The following is a 13,851-nucleotide window of genomic DNA, read 5'->3' on the forward strand; positions in this document are numbered from 1 at the left end:
TCCTTCCCCAAATCTGCCAGTCAGCCCCTCCCAGCCTGCGGCAGCCACCACAGGCAGAGGAAGAGTAACTCTGGAAACCGGGTTATCAGCATCCTCCATGGACTTCCTCACCTCCTCCCAGGCCTCATTAGCTCCAAGCTCCTTAGCATCGTCCAACAGAAATCCGGGAGGCCGGGATAGGGTCAACGCTCTGAAGTCAGCCCCCTGGCTTTTGCCAAGACCTGCCTCTGCCCAGCTCTGAGTGGACAGCTGGAGGCTGCAGCTGGAGGCCTGGGCCCCGATGGAGCCCCGGCTGGGGCCGGGGGCGGCTGCCCTCTGCCTGGGCTGGCTGGCTCAGCTGCTCTGGGTCTCAGCCCTGGGCTCTGCTGTCTCCTCGCCAGCTCCTCCTTCTCCTAGAACCAGCTACAGTTTGGGAAGGACTGTCCTCGGCCTTGATAAATGCAATGCCTGCATTGGAACATCTATTTGCAAGAAGTTTTTTAAAGAAGAAATAAGGTCAGAATCTCAATCAGATCGTTCTGAGGGGCAACATTCTGTTCCTGTGATGAAAGATGTCCAGGAGTTTGTTGAAAAGGAGCCATGTTGTAATTTATGGGTGGGAGCTGAAGCAAAGCCATTTAATCAGAGTAGCGGCGGGTTGAGGTTGGGGTGGAGAGGGGGGTCAGGTGTGAAGCCAAGTTCCAGCCCTAATTGCTAAATTCAAAGTGTCCTTTTGAAGTGAGAGCTTAAAGTTTTCTTTTCTATGAAGGGAGTAATCTGGGACTATGACATTGACCAAGTTCATTTCTCAAAGGGGGAGGAATAAAATTTATAGAAAACCTACTATGTGACAGACTTTTTATGTGTGTGTGTTAATCTTCACCCAAGGATATTTTTCCATTGATTTTTAGAGAAAGTGGAAGGGAGAGGGAGAGACAGAGAGAAACATCGATGTGAGAGAGACACATCGATCGGTTGCCTCCTGCACGTACCTCGACCAGGGCCGGGGAACCTGCAACCAAGGTACGTGCCCTTGACCGAAATCAAACCCAGGACACTTCAGTCTGAGGGCCGATGCCCTATCCACTGAGCCAAACTGGCTGTGGCGTAACAGACATTTTTAAGCTACTTTTATATACTCACTTCATCCTGGGAGTTAGTGTTTTTCATTCATTACTCGGATAGCAAACTGAGACATATCAAGATTAAGGGTCTTGTTCAAGGTCACCACCTAATAAGTGGCAGATCTGGGATTCAAGCCAGGCTGGTTGCTCCAAAGTTTCTGAACCAGTTTTCTGTTGTGAGATGTTGCCTTGACCGGAGGAAAAGCCAAGGTTAGTAAATTGTAATGCACATGGCTGTCATCAAAGAAGGGATCACACTCTGGAAGCCAAGCCTGTCAACACACAGTCCATGAGCCTTTATCACGGCCAAGACCCGGCAGGGGTTGTAGCAACATGGCTATCACTCTGGCCACTGCCCTCCAGGGGTTTAGGCGGAGGGAGCTGTGTTACAAATAACAATAATAAGGCCTGGTCTGATGCAGGCCAAAAGCGAAGTGTAAAGGACCTCTGGGAACTAGAAGAAGGGGATATTAATTCCAAATGGGGACTGGGGAATGGCTTCTCCAGGGAAAAGCATTCTGAGCAAGGCCTGGAAGGTTGAGCTGAAATTTAATGGGAAGGGAAGGGCTTCCGGTAGAAGGACCAACTTAAGCAAAGACCCAGAGGTGTGGGAAGAAGTGAAGAGCGTTTAGTGACTGGAGCATGGGGTATGCGTGGAAGCGTGAGAGAGGGAGGAGGATTGGAAAAGTCAGATGGTGCAGGGAGCCTTGAATGCTGTGCCCAGGAATTGGGACCTTAAACCTGTAGACAGTGGTTCCCAGCCTTTTCAATACCCAAGGCCCTTTGTATAGGTCTCTTCTCTGCCCGACCCTAAAAACGTGTCTCAGGTGTATAAGATTCGGTGACTAAACAGAAGGTATTAATTTAAAATAATTTTATTTTCAATCAGTATTAACCAAAGGTATATTTGATTATTCAACTAAGTTACTAAATAAAAATAACAAATAGAAAATCATCAGAAGTGTTGGACTTCTTTAAATATATATTTTTTATTGATTTCAGAGAGGGAGAGAAGGATAGAAACATCAATGATGAGAGAGAATCGTTGATTGGCTGCCTCCTGCATGCCCTTTACTGGGGATGGAGCCCACAACCCAGGCATGTTCCCTGATGGGGAACTAAACCGTGGTTCATAGGTGGATGCTCAACCACTGAGCCAAACTGGCTGGGCCAGAATTGTTGAACTTCTTTTGCAAGATGCTAGTTATTGCATGGAGTTTATGTGGACTTTCCCTATTAAGGGCCTTTTTTAAGGCATTTTGAAAGTTGAACGCCCTCACCTCCCCCACCCCCCAGACACAAACACAATTGGGGAAGCTAACATATTGTCTGACCTTGGGCAAGGTCCTTAAGCTCTGTAAGCATCAGTCTCCACATCTGTAGAGTGGGGGGAGGAAGTGTTAGGAGAATCAAAGGTACAAGCCAGTGTAAAGCTGCCGTCTTTACGTGGAGTAGAAGTTCAGAGAGCCATGGCTAGTCCTTCTGTGCTGGCTGCACAAGAGGATAAGGTTTGTGTCTGGCATGACCCTTCCTCGACTATTCTGCCATCTATACACTTCCCTAAATGCGAGGAAACAAAAGCAGTCCTCGCATAGAAAGAGTTCAGAGCGCCCCAGTCTAAAACTGAGGGATGGATCAGACCAGCTGTGGTCCCCTGTGTCTCTGTCTCCCCCTCTCCCCCACCTCCCCGGGGCTCTGCTGGCCTCTGGTTCTGGCAGTGTTGTGACTAGTCCCTGCTTGGCCCCTGCTTCCTAAAAGGGCTCTTCTTCCAGGTTTGACAGCTGGCTGGCCACCCACGTCGAACTGCCTCTGGGCTACTTGCCTTCGTACCCTGCAAATTACTCAGATGATTCCAAAACCTGGCGCCCCGTGGAGATATCCAGGCTGGTCAGCAAACACCAGCATGAAATCTCAGACAGGAGAATCTGTGCCTCTGCCGCAGCCCCAAAGACCTGCAGCATCGAGCGTGTCCTGAGGAAAACAGGAAGGTTCCAGAAATGGCTGCAGGCCAAGCGCCTCACACCCGACCTGGTGCAGGTAAGCGGGGTTGGTCCTGTGGCTGGAGACTGGAGGGCGAGATGGAGGAGGTGACTGTTCCCATCTCACACCTCTGTCTGGGGAAAAGGAGTTGTGTTCTGTCTAAGGTGGGACAAAGCAATGACATGAAACAGGGGCTTGTGACAAGGAAGGAACTAAACGAGATTGATCCGTTCATCCTGATGAGCTTATGGATATGCAGACACTTTGCAGAAAGTCTATCTGCCTGGAAATGCACGGCCCAGCGTTTTGTAATATGCGGGTCCCATTCTTCAGTTGGTTGTGCCAAAACCTTACCAGTTTTCTCATCTTGTGTTCACAGCAGCTAAACAAGCTTTCCTTATTTCTGTCAAAAATGCATCCATTAACACCTTGTTCAAACACAGAGCCATAACCATTTTCACTTCACTCCGACCCTCTCCTAGCCCATCTTTTCATCCCCAGCAGAGATTTTTCCCTTCCTTATAAAAGACAGGAAAATCTCAACAGCTGTTTTATAAATTGTGGACAAAGTCCATTCCTGCTCCATCCACCAAGATCAAGGTCATTGCCATCCCATGTTGGCACCATCTCCTGTCCCCCTTTCCAGAGACCCTTGGCCCTAGGGTTCCACCGCGTGACCAATAAGCTCTACATCAGTGGTTCTCAACCTTCCTAATGCCGCGACCCTTTAATACAGGTCCTCATGTTGTGGTGACCCCCAATTTCATTGTTACACATTGAACATAATGAAAGCATACTGATTAATCACAAAAACAATATGTAATTATATATGTGGTTTCCAGTGGTCTTAGGCGACCCCTGTGAAAGGGTCGTTCGACCCCCAAAGGGGTCGCGACCCACCGGTTGAGAACCGCTGCTCTATACCCTTTCCTTCCCATGCAGGTAGCATCCAAACTCCTGCTCTTTCCTTCTTATCAAAACTCACCTATCCATTATCAACAAAGGGGGGAGGGCAAACTCACTTATCCACCCAAGGGAATTGAAAACAGGTGCTTAAGCAAACACTTGTGCATGAATATTTATAGCAGCACTGTTCCGAGTAGCCAAAAGGTGGAAACAACCCAAATGTCCATCAACTAATGAATGCATATACAAAATATGTTATACCCGTACAATGGACTATTATCCCGTCATAGAAAGGAATGAAGTACTGATGCATGCGACAACATGGATGAACCCTGGAAAAATCATGCCAATAAAAGCCAGACACAACAGCACAAATATTGTATGATTCCATTTTTAAGAAATGTCCAAAATAGACAAATCCATAGAGGCAACAATCAGGTTAGTGTTTGCCAGGGGCTGAGGGGAAGAAAGAATTCGGAGTGACTGCTTCATGGGTCCAGGGTTTCTCTGGGGGATGGTGAAAAAATTCTGGAGTTGGAGAGTGATGATATATGCACAGCCCTGTGAGTGCACTAAAAGCCACTGAATTGTACACTTAAAAATAGTTAAAGTGGCCTAGTTGGCGTGGCTCAGTGGTTGAATGTCGACCGATGAACTAGGAGGTCACAATTCGATTCCCAGTCAGGGCACATGCCCAGGTTGCAGGCTCGATCCCCAGTAGGGGGCGTGCAGAAGGTAGCTGATCAATGATTCTCTCTTATCATTGATGTTTCTCTCTTGCTCCCCCTCCCTTCCTCTCTGAAATCAATAAAAATATTTTTAAACAAATAAAATAAAATAGTAATAGTGGTGAATTTTATAACATGTGAATTGTACTTCAATTTTAAAAAAGAAACAATAAGCCATCTTAAAAATTTCACCAATTCTCTGATCCTATTGCAGTGGTTCTCAATCTGCCTAATGCTGCGACCCTTTAATACAGTTCCTCATTTGTGGTGACCCGATATTTCATTGTTACAAATTAAACATAATGAAAGTATACTGATTCATCGCAAAAACAGTACGTAATTATATATGTGTTTTCCAGTGGTCTTAGGCGACCCCTGCGAAAGGGTCGTTCGACCCCCAAAGGGGTCGAGACCCACAGGTTGAGAACTGCTGTCTTAGAGCCTTGAGGTGATGGGCAGCGAAATCTAAACATCTCATTCATGTCAGGATGTTAACAGCTAACAGCATCTCACCGTTAGCCCTCCAAGGACCCTTTGCCTATAAAGCCAATATTACACAGCTCCCTCTAGTCTAGCCTGTCCCATTACTAGCTCAGACCTTCCTAACACATCCTTGCATTTTCCCTCCCACTAAATCCACACGCGGCCCCCGAATCCTTCTTAATAACGATCCACACAAGCAGCCTTTGCCATGATCTCGGGTGGAATATGTGACTAAAGCAATTTCTAAGTTACCATTCATTTCAGATTTGGCTAAACACGAATCCTAATTTCTGGTTTGAAAATTATGATATTGCTCTATTTATATGGGAGTTGCAGGAGCCAACTGGAGAGAGACTGTAGGATGGACAGTAGGGAGACTTGCTTCATCTTTCAACTCATACCACATGACCCAGGGCCTACCCGTGGGGCCAGCCTCAGGGACTCTCTCAGAATATGACATAAGTGGGTTTTCCCTGATTTCCTCAAAAGCCACTTTCCAACAGGTATCTAGGCTAGAGCCCTCAAGTGAGCATAGGTGCATGTGTGTCGATGTGTGTTTGAGAGAAGAAACTCACAGGGTTTGCTCAGAGAAGTGGAAAGGGAGAGAAGGAGAGGAGAAACAAAAGAAAATTGAAGCCCTGGCTGGTGTGGCTCAGTGGATAGAGTGTTGGCCTTCAGACTGAAGGGCCCCAGGTTCAATTCTGGTCAAGGGCACATGCCTGGGCTGCGGGCTTGATCCCCAGCAGGGGGTGTGCAGGAGGCAGCCAGTCCATGATTCTCTCTCTCTCTCCCTCTCCTTCCTCTTTGAAATCAATAAAAATCTATTTTTAAAAAAGAAAAAGAAAATTGAAGGCAGGATGGATCTGACTGATGCAGGAACCTCAGAACTTTGACTGTCCGTTCTCCTTAGGAGTAAAGTCAACCTGGACAAAAAGCCCCAGTTGCCACCATCAGAGGCTGAGCCAGGGAGCCCGTGGTTCCCCTTCTGCGGGGCCACACGCACTCTCCTGAGCTGCAGGCATGCGCTGCAGCCAGAGGCTGCCAAGGAACCAGGACCAGGAATTAGCAAGAGGGTGAAGCAACACAATGTGTGTGTGTGTGTCCCTATTTGTGTGTGTCCCTGTGTGTGTGCCCCTATGTGTGTGTCCCTGTGTGTGTGTGTCCCTGTGTGTGTGTGTCCCTGTGTGTGTGTGTGTCCCTGTGTGTGTGTGTGTCCCTGTGTGTGTGTGTCCCTGTGTGTGTGTGTCCCTGTGTGTGTGTGTCCCTATGTGTGTGTGTCCCTGTGTGTGTGTGTCTGTGTGTGTGTCCCTGTGTGTGTGTGTCCCTGTGTGTGTGTCCCTGTCTCTGTGTGTGTCCCTGTCTGTGTGTGTGTCCCTATGAGTGTGTGTGTGGGGGGGGGGGAGGGGGCACTTAGGCTAACAAAACCGTGACTTTTATCCTCTAAAAGCTGCATTGTTCAGATGGGAGTGTTTCACGGCCTACATTCCTAGTCCACAAACAGAAACTCAGCCAAGAACCCCGCCCAGGTTATCACGATGTGCTTGTTCAAAAAGCCACCACAAAGAAGGCTTCCTCTGCTATTAAGCCAGGCGTAGAGGCAATGACCCTCCAACTACCCTCGGCAGCACACGGCTAATCAGGGGAAAACACAGACCCTCCACTGTGTCCCTTCCCATCCCTCAACTACCAGCTGCTTCCCACATTACTCCAAACACAAACCCCGCCTCTTCCTCAAGTGGGAAGGGACTTGATTGACATGGAGGCTTTGTTCCCACTAGTCAGGGGTGGGCAAACTTTTTGACTCGAGGGCCACAATGGGTTCTTAAACTGGGCCGGAGGGCTGGAACAAAAGCATGGATGGAGTGTTTGTGTGAACTAATATAAATTCAAAGTAAACATCATTACATAAAAGGGTACGGTCTTTTTTTTCAATAGTTTTATTCATTTCAAACGGGCCACACTAGATGGTGGTATAGAGTGTTCCGGAAGCTTTGTTGAAACAAGAATGGCTGACAATTTTACTTCCTTGATCTCAATTATTTGTTTAAATAGAATAAGGGAAATAAGCATATTAACCAAAATGCACATTAACAATTTAATCAGAATGAGGTTTAGAGGTAAATACGAAACAAATAAAATTTACTTTTGTTTAAGTTTAATTAAAAAAATACTTAAGGGGTGTTTACAGGCCCCAGGAAGGTATAGAAGTATCAAGACAAGGCCCCTGCTCCATGGGAGGTGACTCCCTGATGGGAGAGAGAGGCCGTATTCAACTGGTTCAGATACAAGGCAGGTTATGATAAAGTGTTCAAGTGACAATGGACATTTTATATTGGAGCCACAGTTAGTTTTCGGACTATAAATATTTTCATCTCTCACAGGCTACCAGGTCAAGGACTAAACATTGCATTTGTTCTTTAAAAATAACATGGCTATAGCCCAGCTGGTGTGGCTCAATGCTTGAGCATTGACCTATGAACCAGGAGGTCACGGTTCCATTCCCAGTCAGGGCACAGGCCCGGGTTGCGGGCTCGATCCCCAGTGTGGGGCGTGCAGGAGGCAGCCGATCCATGATTCTCTCTCATCATGGATGTTTCTATCTCTCCCTTTCTGTAATCAATAAAAAATATTTTTAAATAATAATAAATAAAAATAACATGGCTATATTGATGGGGGGGGGGGGAAACAGCTGACTGATGGCTGCAGCATTTTCATACTCATCCAACATGGAAGTTGAAGATGAAATGACTATGAAGGAAAAGGAAATTTAAGCAACTGAAATGCCTTGCCCTCTCACACAGGGCAATATGCCCAGGACATCCACACACACCCTCTGGCTGAACAGTCTTCTGGAAAGTACAGCCCCTTCACAGATGCGTTGTGACCATGAGATCATGACACTTTGCTCCCTGTTACCCTTGGGAAGTAGTCATGGTGATTCCTTTGCTGACCATGGATGGGCGTTTTAGGTGCCAACCAGAGAAAGATTATGACCTGGATGCCACTCTCCTCCCCCCTCCCCCACATACACACACAGCCCACTTCCGATCATGGAATCGTAGAGAGTTGAAATCAACTAAACTTGGACTCATAGGATTTGTTTAGGGTTAAAACCACTGAGACTTTAGGAACTTTAGCATTTAAAATTTTTTTTTTAATTTGAGAGGTTTTGTGATCTAATAAACAGCTTTTAGAACATCATCAATATAGCTATTAGTTTATCATTGACTCTTTCGAGTGTCTTTATAGATCAGTGGTTCTCAACCTTCCTAATGCCGCGACCCTTTAATACAGTTCCTCATGTTGTGGTGACCCCCACCCATAAAATTATTTTCGTTGCTACTTCATAACTGTAATTTTGCTACTGTTATGAATTGTCATGTAAATATCTGATATGCAGGATGTATTTTCATTGTTACACATTGAACATAATTCAAGCATAGTGATTCATCACAAAAACAATATGTAATTATATATGTGTTTTCCGATGGTCTTAGGTGACCCCTGTGAAAGGGTTGTTCGACCCCCAAACGGGTCGCGACCCACAGGTTGAGAACCGCTGGTGTAGATTGTGGTGAAGAAGTGTGCCCATCACTCTCAGTCCCATCCTGTACAGAAGGCCCCTGCTCAGTGCCCGGCTGTGGTAGATCAGCAGGCATCCCCACCGGCCTTGGCCAGTCTATTCTGCTCCTCATTGGGGTCAGAAGCATGTGTTGAACAAGGTCACGGTCACCAAACACCTTGGTTTCCCAGGTTTAGCACTGAAAGCCCCATGTCTCAGGAAACCTTCAGTCACAGCAAACAGGATGGCTGACAACCTCCCCCTTCCTGGGTCTGTCTCCTCCCAGGGCCCACTTGCCCGCCCCCCCAACCCCAGGGTGTCCCCTACCAGCAGGGCCTGCCAATGCCCTGACCTGCTCCCCCCCACCCCCCCGCCCGCAGGGCCTGCCCAGCCCTCTCCTGCGCTGCCCATCGCAGCGCCTCCTGGACCGCGTGGTCCGGCGCTACGCGGAGGTGGCCGACGCGGGCAGCATCTTCATGGACCACTTCACGGACCGCGACAAGCTGCGCCTGCTCTACACGCTGGCTGTCAACGCGCACCCCATCCTCCTACAGGTACGCAGGCGCCCCCAAGGGACAACAAGGAGGGCCCGCCTGGGAGGAGCTCGCTCCCCCTGGACTGTCTGCCTTGGGGCAACCAAGCCATGCTAGTGTCTGGATGGATGGGGAGACATCAGCCACCCTCACTGCCTGAGGTTGCCCGGAAGGCTCCGTGAAGGAGGCAGCTCTGACAGTGCCTCCAAAATCAGGAAGATTTTTTAAAATACATATATATTTGTATTGATTTCAGAGAGGAAGGGAGAGGGGGAGATAGAAACATCCATGAGGAGAGAGAATCATGGATTCGCTGCCTCCTGCACACCCCACACTGGGGATCAAGCCCACAACCTGGGCATGTGCCCTGACCAGGAATCGAACCGTGACCTCCTGGTTCATAGGTCGACGCTCAACCACTGAGCCATGCTGGCCGGGTGCTGCTGCATTGTCATTTTAAAAAATATTTTTTTTTTAAATCATCCTGAAGTTGACCCTCTTCCCTCTCCTAGGCAGTGATATTTTGTGAAATCTCGAATAGTAGTCATATTTTTTCAACTGTATAACTCCTAAAATAAATATATTCTCCTGAATCCGAATCCCATCTAAAATCCTGGCAAGTGCCTCAACATTCTCATATCTTACTTGGGACACTGTTAAAATGCAATCTACCGCATGGCAATAAGCGCTTCTTCCAAATCTATTCATCTGAAACAAGAACAAAAAAGGGGGCAGGGATGGGGTGGGGTGTTGCCTTGTTCGAAGAGGAGAGAGAGAGAGAGAAAGGAAGGGAGGGAGGAGGGGGGGGAAGAGGACATGCTGTGTCTGTGACTGTTCTCTCTCCAACCCTCTAATGCTCCGTCCTCCTCCTGCCTTGGCAGATCTTCCCTGGAGCTGAGGGGTGGCCGCTGCCCAAGTACCTGGGCTCCTGCGGCCGGTTCCTGGTCAGCAGCAGCACCAGTCCGCTGCAGGAATTCTATGCTGCGCCCCCCGACCAGGCAGCCGACCTGGCCCATCAGCTCCTCAGGATCCTGGAGTCCCTGCGGAACAATGATCTGAACTACTTCCTCTACTTCACCCACGTGGATGCCTCCATGTTTGGCATCTTTAACAACGGGCATCTGTTCATCCGGGATGCCAGTGCCCTGGGCGTCATCGACAGGCAGGAAGGTACTCAGCAGGGGCCCAGCTGAGCAGCTGTCAGAGGGGAAGTCAGAGTGACAGGAGCTTGGAGGGGTGCCCGGGGGTGGTGCCACTGGGCCTTTCCAGTCTCCATATGTCACAGTGAGAGCACCCCAAGTTCATGTCAGATGTCCCTCTCCCCCTCTAGAATCCCTGCTCCAAGTCCAACTCCAGAGGGGAACTGGCCTTGACCTTGTCCAAGGGGGAGGCTGGGGGGGCGATGCTGTGGCCCAATTCAGTGTGTGTGGTCGGGGACCTGCCCTGCCGTGCCCTTCCTCACACACACACACCACCCCTGGATCCATCTCCCTCTCAGTGCCTTTCTCATCAGATGCTTTCAGCCTTTATCTGAAACTTAAAGATCTGGCTGAGCCACTTGTACACGTTGCAATCCATTTTGGCACCTTTGCCTTTTAGAAAGTTTCCAATTAAAAAGCATGGCACCGCATGAGGTCTAGGAGTGACTCATGTTTTCCACTGTGTGCACAGGCTCACCGGGGTCCTGGAGGCCTTGGAGCATCCCAGTCTCTAACGGTAACCGAGTGTTGTGAGCTCAATGATAGGACAGAGGACTTTTTATTTTAATTTCTTCATATATTTTTATTGATGTCAGAGAGGAAGGAAGAGGGAGAGCGAGAGAAACATCAATGATGAGAGAGAATCATGGATTGGCTGCCTCCTGCACGCCCCACACTGGGGATCGAGCCCGCAACCCTGGCCAGGAATCGAACCATGGCCTCCTGGTTCATAGGTTGATGCTCAACCACTGAGCCACACAGGCCTGGCGACAGAGGACTTTTCATGAGAAAGCCTACAAAGACAGACCGATTAAACCACACTGACTCATTTCCTGGTTTGCTTTCATTAGAAGAAATGAGGCCAATTCCAGAATATTCTGGATATGTCAACCACGGAATGCCAGCCCCATTGAATACATATTCTGGTCTACCTGTGCTTTCTCCCGACTTTGTATTTCCTGATTTCCCTAATTTAATAGTAAGAATGGGAGAATCGCAAGATGGGGGTGAGCCCTATAGTTGCAAGCCCAACTGCTGGGAGGGATAAGTGTGTTTCCAGGCCCTGGCCTCGGCCAACTGTAGCAAAGAGAGCTCCTCCCATGTCGTTCTTAGCAGGGCCTTTGGGTCCCTGAGCCCTAAATCTCCTGGTGACAGGAGATGCTGGGAGACTACACCACTTCGCCCAGCAATTCTAATTAGCGGCATCTCCCCGCAGGAGAACAGGTTGTAGGATGTGTAACATTTCATGCTTCTCTTCTAGGCAGCCAAGCAGCCGCCAGGGCAGCAGAGAACAAAGACATCTTCAGCTGCCTGGTCACCGGCTGCCAGGCCGAGCTGCCCTCCTGTGACTCCATCCCAGAGAAGCAGAGCCTGGTGCTGGTGTGTCGGCAGATCCTGCCTCCGCTGCTCCAGGGGAAGTTCCCCTCTCCGGTGCAGGAGCAGATCGATGTCCTCCTGGCCAAGTGTGGGGAGGGCGACCGCCCAGACCCCGAAGTCCTGGAGGCCGCCAGCCAGCTGAAGAGCATCTTGAGACCCCTGAGAACCTGTGACCCCAGATTTGCCTACCGCTACCCAGACTGCAGGTATAATGACAAGTTCTGAGGGGCTGGAGCCTGGCTGGCCTCCAGGGACCACATCCTCCGCTCTCCATTCCCAGGCACTGAGGAACATTCCAGCAACAGGAGGGCAGTTGTGCAGCACTGGCACTGGCCTCATTGGCTGGAACATCACAAAAGAGCCAGGGTTGGGCATCAGAAGATCCAGGTGTGGCCCTTGCCAGTTTGGCTCAGTGGACAGAGTATCAGCCTGCAGATTGAAGGGTCCCAGGTTCAATTCCGGTCAAGGGCATGTACTTTGGTTGAAGTCTCCTCCCCGGCCCAGGCCTGGTCGGGGCACATGCAGGAGGCAACCAGTCGATGTGTTTCTCTCACATCGATGTTTCTCTCTGTCTCTCCCTCTCTCTCCCACTCTCCCTAAGAATCAATGGGAATATCCTCTGGTGAGGATGAAAAAAAAAGACTCTTAACTTAGCGGAAGAAGACAGATGTGAAGAGTCAGGGAAACATGCTCCCTCCCTCCCTCAGCCCAGCTGCTATAAAGCGTGTTCAGACGCACACAGGCGGGAGCATGAGACAGACAGCGAGGTCCAGAGGCTGGTGTGGAGAGGGAGGCCCCTGGCCAGTAGCATGTTAGGTTACACTCAGACAAAAGGGGCCCACTCCTGCTCCCCATGGCCCTGAGCTAGCCCTTCTGCTGCCCCCCCCCCCACCGCCACACACACAACCTCAGGGTAAGAAGACTGCAGGCAGAATATAATGAACAACATAAACTGATGAACAAAAATAGATCCAGAGACAGAGAAGCATCAAACAGACTGTCAAACCTCAGAGGGAAGACAGGGAAGGGTGGTGGAGGGTTGGGGGGGGGGGGTGAGGGGGAGTAAAAGATCAACCGAAGGACCTGTATGCATGCATATAAGCATAACCAATGGACACAGACACTAGGCGGGTGAGGGCCTGTGCTGGGGGGGTGGGGAGAGCAGGCGGGGAGAGATCAAGGGGTGGGGGAAAAGAAACATATGTAACACTTTCAACAATAAAGAATTGTGTTTTTTTTTTAAAAAAAAGACTGCAGGCCAAGGGCACACATATGAAATACCTCATAGTGTGGGAAGGATCCAGAGGTAAGAAGTGGGGCATGGGCTGGAGACCAATGTGTTCGTGCAGATCCTCTGAGAAGCAAGTGCCAAGACACAATGGAACAGTCAAGGGTCCTATTAAGAAAGATGCCTGTGTGGGAGGCAAGGAGGAGAGCTAGCAGGCCGGGTTGCAAGTCTGAGCCTGAAGCTTGGGCGGGAGTGTCCTGACTGTCTTTCACACATGGAAGGATGCTTCCGCAGGGCTTTCAGGGTGTCCTTGAGCCAAAGCTAACCATCACATGAGTCCCAAGTCTCCAATAATGGGCGGCCCTTATAGCCCTGCAGCAGGGACCAGCCCATGGGAGGCGTGGTCTCAGCCCAACCGCAAAGATGCATTTTATTTATTTTTTTTATTTTTTTAAATATATTTTTACAGAGAGGGAGAGGAATAGAGTTAGAAACATCGATGAGAGAGAAACATTGATCAGCTGCCTCCTGCACACCCCTAACTGGGGATGTGCCCGCAACCCAGGTACATGCCCTTGACCAGAATCAAACCTGGGACCCTTCAGTCCGCAGGCCGACGCTCTATCCACTGAGCCGGTTTCGGCGCAAAGATGCATTTTAAAGCTCAAAGCAGGGCACCTTGCCAGTTCCACCCTCTGGAACAAGAGGTCTGTGAGTAGAACATTCTCGCTGTAGCCACAGCCGGACCCAGG

General features: G+C 49.4%; 1 protein-coding gene across 1 annotated transcript; it reads left to right on the plus strand.

Annotated features, from left to right (window-relative positions):
• Nucleotides 1-247: 247 nt before the first annotated feature.
• On the plus strand, nt 248-13,112 carry DIPK2B (divergent protein kinase domain 2B). The gene is made up of 5 exons (XM_081081227.1): nt 248-495; nt 2,876-3,140; nt 9,143-9,316; nt 10,177-10,465; nt 11,756-13,112. The coding sequence occupies exons 1-5, from the start codon at nt 281-283 to the stop codon at nt 12,094-12,096; spliced, it is 1,284 nt and encodes a 427-aa protein (XP_080937353.1). The 5' UTR covers nt 248-280; the 3' UTR covers nt 12,097-13,112.
• Nucleotides 13,113-13,851: the final 739 nt, after the last annotated feature.

Source organism: Myotis nattereri, assembly GCF_964212035.1.
Source record: "Myotis nattereri genome assembly, chromosome: X".
NCBI classification, from domain to species: Eukaryota; Metazoa; Chordata; class Mammalia; order Chiroptera; family Vespertilionidae; genus Myotis; species Myotis nattereri.

Excerpts from the sequence above, each read along its gene's own strand:
- DIPK2B (XM_081081227.1), top strand. The coding sequence starts at position 281 with ATGGAGCCCCGGCTGGGGCCGGGGGCGGCTGCCCTCTGCCTGGGCTGG. Across the intron at positions 496-2,875 it reads TTTTTTAAAGAAGAAATAAG|GTTTGACAGCTGGCTGGCCA; the intron begins GTCAGAATCTCA and ends CTCTTCTTCCAG. Across the intron at positions 10,466-11,755 it reads CGTCATCGACAGGCAGGAAG|GCAGCCAAGCAGCCGCCAGG; the intron begins GTACTCAGCAGG and ends CTTCTCTTCTAG.